The sequence below is a fragment of the Schistocerca cancellata genome, chromosome 1, assembly GCF_023864275.1.
Source record: "Schistocerca cancellata isolate TAMUIC-IGC-003103 chromosome 1, iqSchCanc2.1, whole genome shotgun sequence".
Lineage (NCBI taxonomy): Eukaryota > Metazoa > Arthropoda > Insecta > Orthoptera > Acrididae > Schistocerca > Schistocerca cancellata.
This window is the reverse complement of record NC_064626.1, coordinates 92,239,150-92,259,743: the sequence shown is the minus strand read 5'-3', so window position 1 is coordinate 92,259,743 and position 20,594 is coordinate 92,239,150. Positions and strand designations below refer to the sequence as shown.

The 20,594-nt window shown below is 46.6% G+C and overlaps 1 protein-coding gene across 1 annotated transcript; it reads right to left on the bottom strand.

Moving 5' to 3' along the window:
• Positions 1-466: 466 nt before the first annotated feature.
• LOC126184296 (vitelline membrane protein Vm26Ab-like) lies at positions 467-20,383 on the bottom strand. The gene is made up of 3 exons (XM_049927055.1): positions 20,369-20,383; positions 1,026-1,186; positions 467-893 (listed from the first exon to the last, which is right to left on the bottom strand). Exons 1-3 carry the CDS (start codon positions 20,381-20,383, stop codon positions 467-469), a joined length of 603 nt encoding a protein of 200 aa, XP_049783012.1.
• Between the last annotated feature and the right edge of the window lie 211 nt (positions 20,384-20,594).

Here is a 20,594-nt window from a genome sequence, read left to right as displayed (position 1 = left end):
TATGCACCCGAACTGCGTGAAAATGTAATCAGATGTCAGTTGTAGTATCCAAGTTGTAGTGTCGAATGAATACCCGTTTATCATCTGCATTTCTTCTTGGTGTAGGAATTTTAATGGCCAATAGTGTATCGCTGGAAGTAACAGGAATAATCACGAGCCCTTCGCGTGACAGACAGGCATGACTACACAACTAAAGAGACGGACACTGTGGCGGCGTAATGCGATGAATAAAATAAGGAATCAGCATGATTTCTGTGTATAAAGCATTTTATTAGCGGGAGAGAACAGTACAGAGGCAACTAATAAATGAGTGACGCTGAAGCAGGACATAGGGAGTAGTGTGTTCAGAATGATAGTGAGCGATGTAAATACTCGCCGGTGACGTGCAGAGTGCGGAAGGCATGGAGGGACAAATAAATAAGGAGCGAAGTAGAGAGGAGGCAGCCGGGGCGTCGACCGGCGGCGCCTAGTAGGAGTAGTTGTACCCGAGGCCGTCGAAGGTGAAGTGCGAGGAGGAGGAGCCGCCGTCGCCGCCGTCGCCCTTGCCGGAGGAAGAGCCGGCGTTCTGCGCGTGCGCGGAGGCGGGCACGTGGTACAGCAGCGGCGTCGCCGCGTGGAAGGCGACGGGCGCCGCGGGGTGCAGCGCGAGCGGCGCGCCCGGGTGGAAGGCGACGCCCTCCTTGGTGAGCGCGGGGTAGGCGGGGTGGTAGGCGGCCACGGGGTAGGCGACGGCGCCGCCCGCCGGGTGCACGGCCACGGCGGCGGCGGGCGCCGCGTAAGCCAGCGGCGCCGCCGGGTGGTACGCGATGGCCGCCGGCGGGCCCGCGGGCTGGTACGTCACCGGGCCCGCCGTGTAGTACGTCAGCGTCTGCCCCGGCGCGCCGCCGCCCCCGCTGCCGCCACCGTTGCCTCCGCCCCCGCCTTGCTGCTGCTGCTGCTGCTGCTGCTGGCCGCCTCCCGCAGCACCGGAGCCGTCGGCACCGCCGCCGCCGCTTCCGCCGCCTCCGCCGCCACCGCCTCCAGACGAGCCACCTCCGCCGCCCCCGGCGGCCAGTGCTCGCTGCTGCTGCAGCTGAGACTGCTGCTGCTGTTGCTGTTGCTGCAGGCCGGCCGCCGTGAGTGCGACGGCGGCGCTGGGGTAGAACCCGGCGCTGGCGACCGCCACGGCGCACGCCAGGACCGCGATCTGCAACAGTGCGCCGGCGTGTCAGCAAGTGGTCGCACCACCGTCTGACTACACGCTAGTGCTGATCTCAGGAGTTGAGGTTTCGCCTATTTCCCTCCGCCTCTGAGGTCGTGGTTCAAAAACGATTCAAACGGCTCTGAGCACTATGTGACTTAACATCTGAGGTCATCAGTGATGTGTCGGCAGATGTGCCAACACCTTGTAGTTAGAGGAGGCCGAAATGCACGCTATAATCTAACGGAGACTGGCGTGAGGTCTGGAACAGGATACGTAATGAATGCTATAAAGAAAAGTACGTAGCTGCTAGAATACTTAACTTTAATCCATCATTTGTATACAGCGTTCTTGATGATACAAGTGAGACTCTCTCTAGATATGGTTAATGGCGCCTTGCTAGGTCGTAGCCATGGACTTAGCTGAAGGCTATTCTAACTATCTCTCGGCAAATGTGAGAAAGGCTTCGTCAGTGTAGTCGCTAGCAAAGTCGTCGTACAACTGGGGCGAGTGCTAGTCAGTCTCTCTACACCTGCCGTGTGGTGGCGCTCGGTCTGCAATTACTGACAGTGGCGACACGCGGGTCCGACATGTACTAATGGACCGCGGCCGATTTAAAGCTACCACCTAGCAAGTGTGGTGTCTGGCGGTGACACCACAATCAGTCCCCTTAGAACTACTTAAACCTATCTAACCTAAGGACATCATACACATCCGAGCACGAGGCAGGATTCGAACCTGCGACCCTAGCGGTCGGGTGGTTCCAGACTGAAGCGCCTAGAACCGCTCGGCCACACCGGCCGACTCTGAGGTCCTGAAAGAGGAATTTTTTTTAACATTCATAGAATGAGATTTTCACTCTGCAGCGGAGTGTGCGCTGATATGAAACTTCCTGGCAGATTAAAACTGTGTGCCGGATCGAGATTCGAACTCGGGACCTTTGCCTTTCGCGGGCAAGTGCTCTACCATCTGAGCTACCCAAGCACGACTCACAGCTTTACTTCTGCCGGTATCTCGTCTCCTACCTTCCAAACTTTACAGAAGCTCTCCTGCGAACCTCGCAGAACTAGTACTCCTGAAAGAAAGGATATTGCGGGGACATGGCTTAGCCACAGCCTGGGGGATGTTTCCAGAATGAAATTTTCGCTTTGCAGCGGAGTGTGCGCTGATGTGAAACTTCCTGGCATATTAAAACTGTATGCCGGACCGAGACTCGAACTCGCAACCTTTGCCTTTCGCCGGCATGTGCTCTACCATCTGAGGTACCCCAGCATGACTCACGCCCCGTCCTCAAAGCTTTACTTTTAACATTCATCTTCTCTCATACACTATATGTTCAAAAGTATCCGGACACTTATTAGTGGCCGTTAAATAGCCTTATTCCTGTGCACCCTTCAAGTCTGACTGCTTGTGCTCGGCAAGAGGCGCTTCCATTGAGGTGGAGAAATGGCACCCCACTAATCCTCAAGAGCTGAAAGCAGAGAAAGTGGTAAAATTGGTCACAAGCGTTTATAGCGAAGTCGACGTTCTGACTCACCCCAAAGGTGTCGCATTGGCTTCGGGTCGAGACTCTGGGCGGACCAGACCATTTCATAAATGTTACTGTGCTGCTTTACAACAGGTGTGTGTGTGTGTGTGTGTGTGTGTGTGTGTGTGTGTGTGTGTGGTTTGAGGTTTTCGAGCGCTAAACAGCATGGTCAGCAGCGCCCAAACGCATAGAAACAGGAACACATGCGGTGAAGGGACGAAGACGGACAGCGAACAAGGAGAACGGCCAAAAGACACAGACCTGACGCAGTTCCAAATTCTCACATACAGAGGCAAAACAAGAGGAGAAGAAACGCACTAAAAAAGGAAAGGAAACACAAGGAAAAGAGAACAGAAATCGAAGTGAAACAAGTAGGTAATCGTGACTGGCGGACCTCTTACCTAAAACCTGGGTGAGGCAGTCACCCAGCAGCACATTAAAATCCTCTCCCTAAAATCCGAGGTAAGACCTTAACCACAGTCGTCGCGTCGTCTTGCAAAATAGAGGGCAAATCCAGTGGCAAGGAAACCACCGCTCTCTGGTCAGAGAATAAAAGACAGTCAAGTAAAATGTGGCGGACAGTAATCTGGACGCCACAAGCACTGCAGATTGGGGGGTCCTCCCGCCCGAGTAAAAAGCCATGCGTTAAGGGACTGTGCCCGATGCGGAGGCGAGTTAGGAGAACCTCATCCCGCCTGCATGACTGGTAGGACGTACGCCATGGCCGCGTGGTGGTCTTGACCAGACGCAGCTTATTTTCACCGACTGCCAGCCACTCCTCTTCCCATTGACGCATAACACGAAAACGCAAAAGGGAGGTAACAGCATGGAGGGGGACTGCACATTCAACAACGTGAGGGAGGGAACATGCATCTTTTTGCAGCCACATCCGCCAGTTCGTTTCCCCTAATACCCACGTGTGTAAAAAACAGGATTGGAAAAAATAGATGCCTACCTACGCCGAAGCTTGGGAAGAAACATGCCGTCAGAAGTAAAATACGGACAACACAGGAAGAAAGTGGTAGAGGGAGCTAAAACAATATAGCAGATTGAAGTGGCCGGCTGACCGCAAGGAAAAGAGGGAGAAGCCAGCCACTTTGCAATGCACTAAAACCTCCAGCCTAAAAGTTTAGGTCAGAGCCCAGACACATCACAAAACTTTAAAACCCTAGACACACACGTCTCATTGTTAGCTAAAACACAGGGCAGATCCCCATCAACTTGTGCTGCTGCCCTTGCATCACGGTATAAAATGCAGTCTGTTAAAATGTGCCGGACAGAGATGTGCACACCACAAGCATCACAAAACGGGGGATGCTCCCGCCGTAATAGAAAGGTACCGAACGAGGTGGCGCAGTGGTTAGACACTGGACTCGCATTCGGGAGGACGACGGTTCAATCCCGTGTCCGGCCATCCTGATTTAGGTTTTCCGTGATTTCCCTAAATCGCTCCAGGCAAATGCCGGGATGGTTCCTTTCAAAGGGCACGGCCGACTTCCTTCCCCATCCTTCCCTAATCTGATGAGACCGATGACCTCGCTGTCTGGTCTCCTTCCCCCAACAAACCAACCAACAATGTAATAGAAAGCTGTGTGCCGGCCGCGGTGGTCTCGCGGTTCTAGGCGCGCAGTCCGGAACCGCGCGACTGCTACGGTCGCAGGTTCGAATCCTGGCTCGGGCATGGATGTGTGTGATGTCCTTAGGTTAGTTAGGTTTAAGTAGTTGTAAGTTCTAGGGGACTGATGACCACAGCTGTTAAGTCCCATAGTGCTCAGAGCCATTTGAACCATTTTGAAGAAAGCTGCGTGTGAGAGGGCGGTGCCCAATCCGAAGACGCGTGAGGGTCACTTCCTCCCGCCTGAGCAACCGGCAGGAGGAACGCCATGGCCGAGTTGTTGACTTCACCTACCGCTATTTATTGGCCGCCACCGCCAGCCATTCTTCCTCCCACAACTCCATGCACTTCTTGTGGAGCGCAGAGGTTTCGCCTATTTCACTCCACGTCTGAGGTCGTAAAGAGTAATTGTTTTTAGCTTTAACAGATTTCTTCTCTCATACACTATATGTTCAAAAGTATCCGGACACTTATTGGTGGCCGTTAAATAGCCTAATTCCGGCCGTTAAATAGCCTAATTCCTGTGCACCCCTCAGTTTGACTGCTTGTGCTCTGCTAGCGGCAATTCCATTGAGGTGGAGAAATGGCACCCCACTAATCCTCAAGAGCTGAATGCAGAGAAAGTGGTAAAGGTGGTCACAAGTGTTTATGGCGATTTCGACCTTCTGACTCACCCCAAAGGTGTTGCATATGCTTCAGGTCGAGACTCTGTGCAGACCAGACCATTTCACAAATGTTACTGTGCACAACAGTTGCTGCTTAACAACATGATGTTGACACAATTATCGTATCCGTACCGCTCCTCTACTGCACATAGTACTCAAAGCTGTAAAACGTCTTCATATCCCTCTGCTCTTGGCGTTTACCTATGTGCAATGAAGGGACCACATCCTAAGCTCGAAAAAAGCGCCCACACGACAACACCACCTTCTCCGCACTTCACTGATGGCATTACAAGTGATGGCAATCACTCCAAATCACTCGTTTCTTGACACCCCTGTCCAATGCCGTCGCCCTTCGCAGCATCTCGAGCGTCGCTTAGCACTGACTAGGCAAACCTATGGCTTATAACGAGCTGTTCGATCATTCTACTTCAGTTTTTAAGTCTTTGAGCTAGCTAGAGTAGCATAAATGATTCCTTCCGTTGGTTTCAATCAACAGCTGCTGCGACGCTCGAAGGTCTCTATCCGTCAGTACACGAGATCTGCCTGGTCTTGGGTTAGTTATGGTTGTTCCTTCGCATTTCCACTTCACAATCGCATCAACAACAGTCGAGGTGTGTGTGTGTGTGTGTGTGTGTGTGTGTGTGTGTGTGTGTGTGTGTGTGTGGTTTGAGGTTTTCGGGCGCTAAACAGCGTGGTCATCAGCGCCCAAACGCATAGAAACAGGTACACATGCGGTGAAGGGACGAAGACGGACAGCGAACAAGGAGAACGGCTAAAAGACACAGGCCTGACGCAGTTCCAAATCCTCACATACAGAGGCAAAACAAGTGGAAAAGAAACGCACTAAAAAGGAAAGGAAACACAAGGAAAAGATAACAGAAATCGAAGTGGAACAAGTAGGTAATCGTGACTGGCGGACCTCTTACCTAAAACCTGGGTGAGCCAGTCACCCAGCAAACAGTCGACTTGGGCGGCTTTAAAAGGACTGAAATGTCAATGACGGATTTGTTTCTCAGGTGACATCCAATGACTAGTTGTAATATTATCGGGTTTCGGATGCTCTGTACATAAAATATTTGTCGTAATAGAAAAGAACAGCCACCGACTCGTGGCGATAACATATTCATTGTCGCAGGAAGGGAGAACTTTATTGACACATTCCTGGGGTCAGATACATCACATGATCACACTGACAGAACCACAGGCACATAGACACAGGCAACAGAGCATGCACAATGTCGGCACTAGTACAGTGTATATCCACTTTTCGCGGCAATGCAGGCTGCTATTCTCCCATGGAGACGATCGTAGAGATGCTGGATGTGGTCCTGTGGAACGGCTTGCCATGCCATTTCCACCTGGCGCCTCAGTTGGACCAGCGTTCGTGCTGGACGTGCAGACCGCGTGAGACGACGCTTCATCCAGTCCCAAACATGCTCAATGGGGGACAGATCCGGAGATCTTGCTGGCCAGGGTAGTTGACTTACACCTTCTAGAGCACGTTGGGTGGCACGGGATACATGCGGACGTGCATTGTCCTGTTGGAACAGCAAGTTCCCTTGCCGGTCTAGGAATGGTAGAACGATGGGTTCGATGACGGTTTGGATGTACCGTGCACTATTCAGTGTCCCCTCGACGATCGCCAGTGGTGTACGGCCAGTGTAGGAGATCGCTCCCCACACCATGATGCCGGGTGTTGGCCCTGTGTGCCTCGGTCGTATGCAGTCCTGATTGTGGCGCTCACCTGCACGGCGCCAAACACGCATACGACCATCATTGGCACCAAGGCAGAAGCGACTCTCATCGCTGAAGACGACACGTCTCCATTCGTCCCTCCATTCACGCCTGTCGCGACACCACTGGAGGCGGGCTGCACGATGTTGGGGCGTGAGCGGAAGACGGCCTAACGGTGTGCGGGACCGTAGCCCAGCTTCATGGAGACGGTTGCGAATGGTCCTCGCCGATACCCCAGGAGCAACAGTATCCCTAATTTGCTGGGAAGTGGCGGTGCGGTCCCCTACGGCACTGCGTAGGATCCTACGGTCTTGGCGTGCATCCGTGCGTCGCTGCGGTCCGGTCCCAGGTCGACGGACACGTGCACCTTCCGCCGACCACTGGCGACAACATCGATGTACTGTGGAGACCTCACGCCCCACGTGTTGAGCAATTCGGCGGTACGTCCACCCGGCCTCCCGCATGCCCACTATACGCTCTCGCTCAAAGTCCGTCAACTGCACATACGGTTCACGTCCACGCTGTCGCGGCATGCTACCAGTGTTAAAGACTGCGATGGAGCTCCGTATGCCACGGCAAACTGGCTGACACTGACGGCGGCGGTGCACAAATGCTGCGCAGCTAGCGCCATTCGACGGCCAACACCGCGGTTCCTGGTGTGTCCGCTGTGCCGTGCGTGTGATCATTGCTTGTACAGCCCTCTCGCAGTGTCCGGAGCAAGTATGGTGGATCTGACACACCGGTGTCAATGTGTTCTTTTTTCCATTTCCAGGAGTGTATTTGAAACAGTTAACGCAGAACAGGGAATCAGCGATCATAAAGCGGTTACTGCATCGATGATTTCAGCCGTAAATAGAAATATTAAAAAAGGTAGGAAGATTTTTCTCTTTAGCAAAAGTGACAAAAAGCAGATTTCAGAGTACCTGATGGCCCAACACAAAAGTTTTGTCTCATGTACAGATAGTGTTGAGGATCAGTGGACAAAGTTCAAAACCACCGTACAATATGTGTTAGATAAGTATGTGCCAAGCAAGATCGTAAGAGATGGAAAAGAGCCACCGTGGTACAACAACCGAGTTAGAAAACTGCTGCGGAAGGTTGATGGGTTGGTTTTGGGGAAGGAGACCAGACAGCGTGGTCATCGGTCTCATCGGATTAGGGAAGGATTGGGAAGGAAGTCGGCCGTGCCCTTTCAGAGGAACCATCCCGGCATTTGCCTGGAGTGATTTAGGGAAATCACGGAAAACCTAAATCAGGATGGCCGGACGCGGGATTGAACCGTCGTCCTCCCGAATGCGAGTCCAGTGTCTAACCACTGCGCCACCCCGCTCGGTTGCTGCGGAAGTAAAGGGAATTTCACAGCAAACATAAACATAGACAAAGCCTTGCAGACAAAAAAAAAATCACGCGAAGCGAAATGTAGTGTGAGGAGGGCTATGCGAGAGGCGTTCAATGAATTCGAAAGTAAAGTTCTATGTACTGACTTGGTAGAAAATCCTGAGAAATTTTGGTCTTATGTCAAAGCGGTAGGTGGATCAAAACAAAATGTCCAGACACTCCGTGAGCAAACTGGCACTGTAACAGAGGATGACAGACTAAAGGCCGAAATACTAAATGTCTTTTTCCAAAGCTGTTTCACAGAGGACGACTGCACTGTAGTTCCTTCTCTAGATTGTCGCACAGATGACAAAATGGTAGATATCGAAATAGACGACAGAGGGATAGAGAAACAATTAAAATCGCTCAAAAGAGGAAAGGCCGCTGGACCTGATGAAATACCAGTTCGATTTTACACATAGTACGCGAAGGAACTTGCCCCCCTTCTTGCAGCGGCGTACCGTAGGTCTCTAGAAGGGCGTAGTGTTCCAAAGGATTGTAAAAGGGCACAGGTTATCCCCGTTTTCAAGAAGAGACGTCGAACAGATGTGCAGAACTATAGACCTATATCTCCAACGCCGATCAGTTGTAGAATTTTGGAACATGTATAATGTTCGAGTATAATGACTTTTCTGGAAACTAGAAATCTACTCCGTAGGAATCAGCATGGGTTTCGAAAAAGACGATCGTGTGAAACCCAGCTCGCGCTATTCGTCCACGAGACTCAGAGGGCCATAGACACGGGTTCCCATCTACATGCCGTGTTTCTTGACTTCCGCAAGGCGTTCGATACAGAGTTGCGGAGTATGGATGTAGATGTAGATGTAGATGTAGTTGGTAAATTGTTACGCATCACAGCGCAAATGTTAGGAAAAGAAATATTTTTGTAATGTGCGTCTACACAAAGACGTGAGTCCAGCATTAACTGCTTCAAATAAACACTATGGCCCGCCGAGCGCAGATTTGCGAAAAATTGCCGCAGCGCTCGATCCTAATAAGACACGAAACATATGAATCATAAAAATTTTGTCTTTTGTTATGAATAGTTCTAGGTTACCTTTTACTGTTTCGATGCTGACGTCTTAAGAAGTGCAGTGTAGCATCGCTACAAGTTTTATGTAACATTTGTGTACCGGTAATGTAAATTTTCGAACAAACGCTTCGATAAACAGTGCGACGCAATGAAATATTCACGCGCACGCAAGGAGAACTAATTTTGAGAAAATACTAGGCATACAAGAGAGGACATTGTCGTAGCACGGAATGTGTGAAAGAAGTACAAAATGTAAGTTTTATATTCCATGGTTATTTGTCCATGCTTAGTGGTATGCAATATTTCAGAATATACTGATGTGTTATAATGATATCCATTTTTATTCTTTTCTTTGAGTAACCTCAGAGTTCTTCCGTTGTATGCAAACTACGTTACAGGGCAGCTCTTTACAGCGGTATCTCGGTTGTTTTCGGGAGGCTACTAATATATTCAGTCGCAGATTTGATAACCATTACCATAACCCTCTTTTCTTCATCCAGTTCCTTTTCAATATTCAGTTAGGTCCCTTAGACATTTTTATCAAAAACCAGATTGCGTAAAGGCAGTCCTGGTTAAATGTCAGGTCCAAACCACCTTCGCCTAATCAAACGCAATTCCTCCTGGACACAATCGAGAACCGATGCAACGCAGTTCTCTCTCTCTCTAACCTGCACGAAAATCGGTAAAGAAATTACCGTGAGTGCAAGATCTAGTATAATTACTATCGCCATACCACATTATATGCAACTTTTAGTCCACATTCGTAGTCACTGACCTCTCCTGGCGGACCCAGTCCGCTGTTATTGTACCTTTACTAAGAACGCAGAACCTCCCGTCTCCTTTCATGCTAGCGGCTCCCCCTTTCGCGACATGCAGTCGTCAGTTACATAGAGGTGACTGGGCACTTTTTTATCAGACAGTACATGTTTTCATCCAACAGCACCTTAAGATTGCTATAGTATTGTTGGTTTACTGTTTTCAAAATAATCAGTAATAAAAGCCCTTTTATACCCCTCAAAACACTCATAGTTATATTTGAGCACGTTAAATCGACTCCGCTTTAATCGATGGAGGGTCATTGGTGTTCACCTATAGCTTTGGGTGCTGTTCATTTCTGCCTGAAGCTGTGGACCCTAAGCGTCGTGAATAGCACAAATAATCCACGTGGAAAAAATCAGCTGCATTTTTTCTAAAACTAACTAAGCACTCGATGTAACCTGTTTTGCATTTTCGTTTGGTCAACATTCGACAAATGCGACACCCATTTTACACAAAGCTCTGTCATTGCTATTTATCAACGTAAAATTTTCTGTAGGTTTTCTTGTCGAATGCCTCTTTCATTCACTGTGTACTTTCTCGAAGTTTCCACCTGTCAGGTCAGTTTCGGGCATGTTCTTGCGTTAATCTTCCAAGTTTATTTAAGGTACGTTTAAATGGGGTCGCACATTTCTTAGCTGTTCGATGCCAAACAGCTGACTCCTAGCAAACCTTCATCAAGTCCAGCTGAATTTCTGTTGATTATAAACCTTCATAGTCTGTATTACAGCGGAAAAATGTTACATTTTATCTGTTTGAACGAAATAGTATAAACAAAACTACAGATCAAGTTGACTCTAGCCGTAGGTTAATGCACAGCTGTAATCGTTACAATAAAAACAAAATTTGTATCAGTACTATGACTACGCTAAACCGGTAAGTATTCTCCCTGCCTTCACAGATACCTGTAATCCGTAAGCACTAAGACAAGCACCATGCTTGTACTTTGTCGATCCCTGTATCTACATCTCCACTCCGAATGCCACCGCACAGTGCGTGGCCGAGGGTATTTCGCACTAATATTACCGATGCCCTGTCGAACTCCATTCTCGAACCGAGCAAGGGAAACATTGCAGCAGGTATGCACCCTAATTGCTCCTGTCTTATTATCATTATCCCTTGTTGAGATATGCAATTGTCGCAAAAATGTGGTAGCAGTGTGTTGTTCGAATACAGGTTCTCTAAATTTACCCAAAAGTGTTTTTCGAGATTTCGTCGTATTTCCTTCAAGAATTCCCATGTAAGTTCCCCGAGCGCTTCTTTCACAACTTGTTCTCGATGGCTGCACCCCTGTCGGTGAGCCTCTCTCCCAGTTGCTTCAAGAGGGCCGCAACAATAGTCGTCATGTGGTGTCGTCCGTGTCGCGCACTGTTTGTGGGGATACTTGTCTTGATGCGAACAAGCCCATTTCTTGAGTCGAGGTAGTGGCGCGGCTGTACGCATCTGCATAGCCGAGTGAAAAGTATGTCTGTTCTGTCGTGCGCTAGTCGCGTGGGGCCCTCGAGATCGTCGGTAAATGTTTCTCTTTCTTAACGCGAGGCGTAACAGTATCTTCTCACAAACAACATTCAAACTCTGTGAAAGAGAAATCAGGTGGGTAATTTTTCCTTATACAGGGTAATTCACGAAGATGTGCAAATATTTTAAGATGCTATTCTGCAAGTTAAACTAAAGAAAAAAGTTCAGATAAACATAGGCCCGTAAATGTTTAGGTACGGAGTTACGGCTAGTAAAAAAATTTGCCTGAAATTTAGCAAAACTGTACGAGGTTAAAGTAAAGCAAGATTTCCATTTATTTTGTTGTTATTAATCTGGTGAATCTAATAAAACATGTCCCAGACGTGTGCCTGCAGTAGTTTTCCAGAACATCCAGAGAAGCAAAGAAGTAATTTAGTAAAATTTTTAATTTATTAACTACTTTTCCCAATTTGTTTTTTAAATTCCAGACAATTGCACAAAAGTTTTCAACAGAAGTTGTAGAGAATTTAAGTTTTGAAAAATGATGGTAATAACGTTAATTGAAACTGTATGAATGTGTGAGGTAATCTGCTTTTATTAATACCATAGCACACGAGAATTCATGTTAAACCGGAAATAACAAAGCTCAGTGTTAAGGAAGTTGTACAGTGTACATACAATTTCACAATACATCCACAATAAATGTTCAAAATTGTCTCCACCGAGTTCAAAGCATTTAGCTGCAAGTGTATGAACAGATTTTGTTGCTTATTTCAGTTTCACAGGGTTGTTCTTAATTTCATCTGTTGCATTAATAATACGAGCAAGTAATGCCTCACGGCCAGCCAGAGTGGCCGAGTGGTTCTAGGCGCTTCAGTCTGGAGCCGCGGGACCGCTACGGTCGCAGGTTCGAATCCTGCATCGGGCATGGATGTGTGTGATGTCGTTAGGTTAGTTAGGTTTAAGTAGTTCTAAGTTCTGGGGGACTGATGACCTCAGATGTCAAGTCCCATAGTGCTCAGAGCCATTTGAACAATTTGATTGCCTCACGTCTTTAGACTTTGTCCTCATAAATTATGCCTTTCATTCATCCCCATACACAAAAATCCATCGGGCGATCTAGGTGGTCACAGACGTGTAGCACTACGACCAATGCATTTGTAGGGAAAATGTTCATTTAAATGTGTAGTAACGGCGTTGGTGAAGTGTGGAGGCGCGCCGCCATCATGTTGAAAATACATTTGCAGTTGCGTAGCAAGTGGAACATCTTCTTCTTGAAGGGATTGTAAGTATGTCTCGCTAGTTAGACGGCCTGGGAAAATGAATGGTCCAAAAAATGTGTGTTGATTATACCATACTACACATTTATGGTAAATCGCTGCTGGAAATTGCGTTGCACTTTTGCATATGGGTTTGCTTCAGACAATACGTGCTCGTTATGTAAATTGTGCATACCATCTCGAGTAAACTGTGCCTCATCAGTAAATAAACTGTATCTGTGTAACTGCCGATTAATACTTAACTAATAGCATAACTCCAAGCGAAGGGCAGGATCTCCCGGGTGTTCTTTCACTGAATGTTATTATGTTCTTTCACTGAAAAATACAGAAAACTAACTCGTTTCAAGGTTAGGAGACGACTGAAACAACTCACTAACGGCTGCCAACAATGACATATACGTTTTTACATTCTTGATGGAAAGTAAACAAATTTATTTGTATAATAGTCTTTGCTTCTCTGGATGTTCTGGAAAACTACTGCAGATAACGTCTGGGACATGTTTCATTAGATTCACCAGACCAGTAACAACAATAAATGGAAATCGTGCTTTACTTTAACCTCGTACAGTTTTGCGATGCCTTCATATTAGCGAAGTTGCTAAATTTCAGGTAAAATCGGTTATTAGCCGTAACTGAGTAACTAAACATTTGCAGACGTGTGTTTATATCAAATTTTTTCTTTACTTTTACTTGTAGAATTACATATTAAAATATTTGCGTATCTTCGTGAATCATCCTGTATAAGCGTATAGATGGCGTTACTACTATATTCTGTGCGAGATTGCACTGACACGCTATTTTTTTTTCGATAAGTTCCATACTAAGAGTGGGACTGTGGATGGCACTTATCTCAACGACACAAAGACAAGCTAGTCGCTAGTGGTCAGCTAAAGATACGCCCAAGACTTTAGTTACAGCAGATCAGATTGGATAAAAAAACAATTTTCGCCCATTCGTCCATAATAAGAATGCGCCTTTGGCTTGGGCTTTGCACAGCACATTCGCATAGATCAAAATACTTAATGTGGTGTCACCGCCAGACACCACACTTGCTAGGTGGTAGCTTTAAATCGGCCGCGGTCCATTAGTACATGTCGGACCCGCGTGTCGCCACTGTCAATAATTGCAGACCGAGCGCCACCACACGGCAGGTCTAGAGAGACGTACGAGCACTCAGCCCCAGTTGTACGACGACTTTGCTAGCGACTACACGTACGAAGCCTTTCTCTCATTTGCCGAGAGATAGTTAGAATAGCCTTCAGCTAAGTCCATGGCTACGACCTAGCAAGGCGCCATTAACCATTTCTGGAGAGAGTCTCACTTGTATCATCAAGAATGCTGTATACAAATGATGGATTAAAGTTAGGTATTAAAGAAGCTACGTACTTTTCTTTATAGCGTTCATTACGTATCCTGTTCCAGACCTCACGCCCGTCTGCGTTAGATTATAGCGTGCATTTCGGCCTCCTCTATCTACAAGGTGTTGGCACATTTGCCAACACATCACTTAATACTGGGAAATGCGTTCAGAGTGGCAGTTAGAAGGCTTAATCTGTACCACGTCATTCTATCCTGTATGGAGTACAACTAAGAGCACATATAACTCAGGATACGATCACTAGGAGTGCCTGTCTCTACGAGAATCGTGTCACACTTATTCAACTTTCGACAAGAAATGAACTGCGTAGTAGACAAATTCCTCCAAGAGATGAATAGAGACAAAGCTTACGTCTCCTAGACAGTACAGAAACAGTGCATGTGTCAGTGATATATAAACTTTCACGGCCGGTGCCAGTTTCAATAAAATCATTTTGGGTGTTAGGCCACGTCGTGGTACATCACTAAAACAACGATCGATTTGCAGTTTAATCGCCCTGAAGAAGACCGGTACAAAGACGGTCGAAATGTCGATGGTTTAGTTGTAGCCAGCCAGATCAAGACGTCATTTCCATCCCACTGCCAGTATCCAAGATACTGCAGGCCAACTTGCACGATACTCTGGGTTAATGGTACCCAACCCAACCGAAATACTGCATGAATCCAGGACAGAGGTTCTTTGTAACTTTGACTCGATTTTGTACTCGCTGCAGTAACACCACATACTCTGTCAACCCGCGATGCTTTGTCAGATAGCGTATGTGTTGTTGCAGTCGATATGAAAGCCGGCGGTTGTGGCCAAGCGGTTCTAGGCGCTTATGTTTAAGTAGTTCTAAGCCTAGGGGACTGATGATCTCAGATGTTAAGTCCCATAGTGCTTAGAGCCATTTAAACCATTTAAGTCGATATGGAAGTACTTAAACATCATGTCATTGACTTAGAAAAGGCTGGTTTTGTTTTAAAAAAAAATACAACACATAAGTAGATAGTACATAACAACTGACTAGTGATGATTCTGCAGATTAAAAGCCAAAATGAAAAAGGTGATAAGAAATGAAAAGACATTTTAGGCAGAGATCAAATTCCTATGTGCCTATGAAAGAGCAATATGGCGGCTTTTGAAAAGCTTAATTTCGGTATTCCCCTTAAGCTATCTAGGGAAAGGAAAGAAAACCTAATCTCTAGATATTCCCAAACATGAGTGCAATACATTGACAACTGTGCCTTCTTGCCCGGTCTGCGAAAAAGAGATGGAAACCATTTTCACACTGTATTTTCCACCTGAATTGGACTCAGCGTTATTTTTGAATTTTGAGGTGATCCTCCTGGTATCTGACAACAGTATCTCCCGCTCATTGTGATGAAACGACACCAACGCGTTGTTCGCTCACTTCTTTAAGAAGGATGGGTGTGGGCCAAGCCGGCCGGAGTGGCCGAGCGGTTCTAGGCGCTACAGTCTGGAACCGCGCGACCGCTACAGTCACAGGTTCGAATCCTGCCTCGGGCATGGGTGTGTGTGATGTCCTTAGGATAGTTAGGTGTGTGTGTGTGTGTGTGTGTGTGTGTGTGTTGGGGCTTATGGACGCTCAACGTCGAGGTCATCAGCGCCCTACACTCATTAAAGGGAACGAATGTGGACAGACCTAATGAAACTGAAAGAAGCACGCAAATAAAGCACGAAAAGAAGGAAAATGCGACATAAGAAAGTAGAAGGTAAGGAAAGGGAAAATGTAGCAACAAGAATGCCACAGTAAATTGTCATTGGCTGGCCACTTACATAAAATATGGGCGAGCTTGTCACACAGTGAGTAGGGGACTGATGACCTCAGAAGTTAAATCCCATAGTGCTCAGAGCCATTTGAACCATTTTTTTGTGGCCGAATGTTTAATCGCTGGATTCGTTTTGAGGTATCATGGGACCACACAGGTCTTAACTACTCGATCGAAATGCCACAGTCGTGCGACCGTAGACTCCATTCAGGAAAACTGTGACAGATTCGTGTCCGCCCACTCAAAATTAGGTTCTCCATGTTTTCCCCTCTACATCTTTTAAGGTGGATTTCCTTTCCCATCTTCCCGCAGTCCGACCCTTCTTGATGACATTATCGGCGACTGCTGTTCCATCCTGTGATGGAGACTCGTGCTGTCATCACACTGCTCTCTCGGCCGTTACGTCAGCTCTCTGATCTGGATGATGATGATGATTATTATTAGTGTTTTAGGGCGCACAACAGCGAGGTTATCAGCGCCCATTCCCAAAAGTTCAATTCAGAGCCGAATTGTGAGAGAATTGGTATTGTTTAAATTGCAAGATTGGACACAGCACATCAAAACAGGGAGATAAAACTAAAAATAAAATAGCAGTACAAACAGGTAAAAATAATTAACGGTGGCTCTGAGTGACCACTTACAAATAATGGGTGACCAAACCACTGGACAGCACATTAAGACTTCAATCCCAATATTTTGGGAAGAAGGCCAGACATCACACAAAAACGTAAAACTCTAGCGACACTTTCCTCATTATTAGTTAAAATAGAGGGCAGGTCTGGTGGTAAATTTAAATCTTCCCTCAAACCTGGAGCGGCTACTCCCCTTCCATTGAATTCCTCATGAGTACAATCGAACCTCCCACTCCCTCCTCTTCCCGCCCCTCGCCCAAACCAAATCTCTGGCTTTAGCGGAGATCCGAGACTCTGAAAACTCAGCTAATGGGATGAACAATGGGATGCTAAGACTAGTTGAGGACTGTTTCCCACTTTATTGAGGTAGTAACGTGAGTCAATTAAATTTTATGTTCTATGCAAGGGGAGTAGCCGCTCCAGATCAGAAAGCTGACGTAACGGCCGAGAGAGCAGTGTGATGACAGCACGAGTCTCCATCACAGGATGTCAGGAAGAATTTTCTGAAGGCACTTGAAGTGGAGCCTTGAACGTAACTGAACGTCTGCACGTGAACGATAAATGGTTACACAAGATGTGATGAAGATGGAGAGGGCTGTATGGGCGCTCGACGGCAAGGTCTTCGGTGCCCGCTCAGTAACAGATTGAGACGGGTGTCAAGAAAAGACTCAGAACAATAAGATAAAACACAGCGTAAGACAAAGGAAACAAGCTTGGAAAAATATGTGCCTACCCACAGCGAAAGGTGGAAGAGAACGAAACTTTTTAAATTTTGTTTTACAGAATAATTCTGAATATCGGATGGATAAAGAGATACGGCGTACAGTTGCGACGAATAGAAATTTAAGGCACAACTTGACACTCGCTGAGTCATGAAGGAATTGTAGAGATGTAGAGGCTTTCACGTGGTGTACTAACGTGCAGATCAGTTTTCGGACAACAACAACAGCATGCAGTGTGAGCATGGCTGCCGCTGGTTAGGGTGCGTTAACGTCTGGAACAACTCATGAGTCGCAGACTCCGAGTCTGCAGAAATGCAGACTTTCCAAAAAAAACTATCAGTCACACAATTACGAAGACACCAAGGGCAGATAAGTGCGGGAACTATCGCACAGTAAGCTTAATGGCTCATATATCCAAGTTACAAACAAGAATAATCAGGAAAATATATACGGAAGATTTGAAAAGAAAATTGGGATTCTGTTAGATGACCGGTTTGCCTCTGGGAAAGGAAAAGGCACCAGACAGGCAGTTCTGAAGTTCCGATTTTTAGCCGGCCGCGGTGGTCTAGCGGTTCTGGCGCTGCAGTCCGGAACCGCGGGACTGCTACGGTCGCAGGTTCGAATCCTGCCTCGGGCATGGGTGTGTGTGATGTCCTTAGGTTAGTTAGGTTTAAGTAGTTCTAAGTTCTAGGGGACTTATGACCTAAGATGTTGAGTCCCATAGTGCTCAGAGCCATTTGACCCATTTTTTTGCGATTTTTAATGGAAGCAAGGCTTAAGAAAAATCAGGATACATCCTTAGGATTTTTCGACCTGTAACAAACCTCTGACCGTGTAAAATGGTGCAATATATCCGAAATTCTAAGAAAACTAGAGTGAGCTATATCGAAAGAGGGATGATATACAGTATACAGGATGTCAGAAACAGTGTGAAAAGCTTGTAAAGGTGTTGCAGGGTAGGTTGTGCTGGGAAATAATTGCTGAGAAGGACTTTCGATACGTCGTGTCGTTTTAGAGTTAATTAGCGATGAAGTTAGGCAATCATGCCAATGTACACGCAAATTAAAGCGACCCGCCAGATACAATTGGTGTCAATTGTTATCATAACTTAGACGACAGCGCACGAGACTGCTCAGACTTACGCTCGGGTTTGATCGTTACTACCGTCCCATGTCCAATATTTATATGGCTCTGTTGTTGTTGTTGTTGTTGTGGTCTTCAGTCCTGAGACTGGTTTGATGCAGCTCTCCATGCTACTCTATCCTGTGCAAGCTTCTTCATCTCCCAGTATCTACTGCAGCCTACATCCTTCTGAATCTGCTTAGTGTATTCATCTCTTGGTCTCCCTCTACGATTTTTATCCTCCACACTGCCCTGCAATGCTAAATTTGTGATCCCTTGATGCCTCAAAACATGTCCTACCAACCGATCCCTTCTTCTAGTCAAGTTGTGCCACAAACTCCTCTTCTCCCCAATCCTATTCAATACCTCCTCATTAGTTACGTGATCTACCCACCTTATCTTCAGCATTCTTCTGTAGCACCACATTTCGAAAGCTTCTATTCTCTTCTTGTCCAAACTAGTTATCGTCCATGTTTCACTTCCATACATGGCTACACTCCATACAAATACTTTCAGAAACGACTTCCTGACAATTAAATCTATACTCGATGTTAGCAAATTCCTCTTCTTGAGAAACGATTTCCTTGCCATTGCCAGTCTACATTTTATATCCTCTCTACTTCAACCATCATCGGTTATTTTACTCCCTAAATAGCAAAACTCCTTTACTACTTTAAGTGTCTCATTTCCTAATCTAATTCCCTCAGCATCACCCGACTTAATTTGACTACATTCCATTATCCTCGTTTTGCTTTTGTTGATGCTCATCTTATATTCTCCTTTCAAGACACTGTCCATTCCGTTCAACTGCTCTTCCAAGTCCTTTGCTGTCTCTGACAGAATTACAATCGCTCTATTGTTCGGTTTTAGGAAACCGAACGAAGACCACGTTTGGCGACACCGTCTCGGGTGGACTGCTTCAATTTGCGCTTTCAACAGCCTGATGGGCTAACTTCAGCGCTAATTAAGTCGGAAACGGAGCGGCAATCGAATTTTTTTCAACCGTTGTTTCTCAGCGATATCCTACTCTACAGCTTCCTTACAAGCTTTTCAGACTGTTTCTGACCACCCTGTATATACAAGAACTAAAACGGAAGGTGTAAGACTAAACGACCAAGAACTAAGTGTTCGAATTAAATAGCGTCTAAGACATGTATGCAGACTTTCGCGACTACAGTTCAATCTGTACATCGGAGAAGCTGTTGCTGAAATAAGAGAAAGATTCAGGAGATTGATTAAAATTCAAGGTGAGAGGATATGAATAATAAGATACGCTGATGACATTCCTTAGTGAAAGTAGGAAGAATTACAGGGCGTCTTGCGTAGAATGTACAGACTAATGAACATGCAGTATGGACTGAGAGTAAACCGAAGAACGACGAAAGTAATGCGGATTACCAGAAATAACTTTACCGATATTTCATATCAAAGTTGAGGATCACGTAGTAGACGAAGTTAGGAAATTTTGCTATCTTGGAAGCAATATAACACAGGACGAACGAAGCAAGGAAGACATAAAAAAGCAGATTGGCACAATTTAAAAGGAAATTACTGGCGAAAGAAGTCTGTAAGTATCAAAAACTTGCCTTATTGTGAGGAAGAAATTTTTGTGAATATTCGTTTGCAATGGGGTATTGTATGGTAATGAATCGTGGATTGTGGAAAAACCAGAACAGAATAGAGGTGGTGCTACAGAAGAATACTGAAAATTAGGTGAACTGATAAGATAAGAAATGAGGTAGTTTTCCGCAGAATCGGCGAGGAAAGGAATATTTAGGAAAAACACTGAAAAGAAAGGATAAGATGATAGGATATCTGCTACGACAGAATAGCTTCCATGGTACTAGAGAGAGCTGTAGAGGATAAAAACTGTATTAGAAGATAGGACTTAGAATTCACCCAGCATATAACTGAGGACGTGGGATCAAGTGCTACTGTGAGGTTGGCACAGGAGAGGATATGGTGGTGGGCCGATTCAAACGTCAGAAGACCGATAATTTGCAAAAAGCTCGTAGAAGTAGTGTGAGAGGAAAGCGATACGCCTGCACCTGTGGCTTACCTGCAGAACGGACATGGTGCGAGCGCACAGCTGTGGCTGCGACTTGGAGAGGCGTGGTCGCCGCCACCGCTTATATACACCGCGCACTCAGCTGTCGCAAGGAGCGTCCCGCGCCTCTCACAATGAACCATTCACGTTAATCGTCCCGTCCGCGGGCCTTCCAGAAACATTGTCGCGTCTGCAGTCCCGGCCCTGCAGCAGCTGCGCCGCGTGGGCCGTATGCAGA

Bases quoted from the DNA above. Each gene is read 5' to 3' on its own strand.
- LOC126184296 (XM_049927055.1), bottom strand. The intron at 894-1,025 runs GTCTGGAGGCGG...CGGTGGCGGCAG, and splicing joins GGGGGCGGCGGAGGTGGCTC to CGGGGGCGGCGGCGCGCCGG.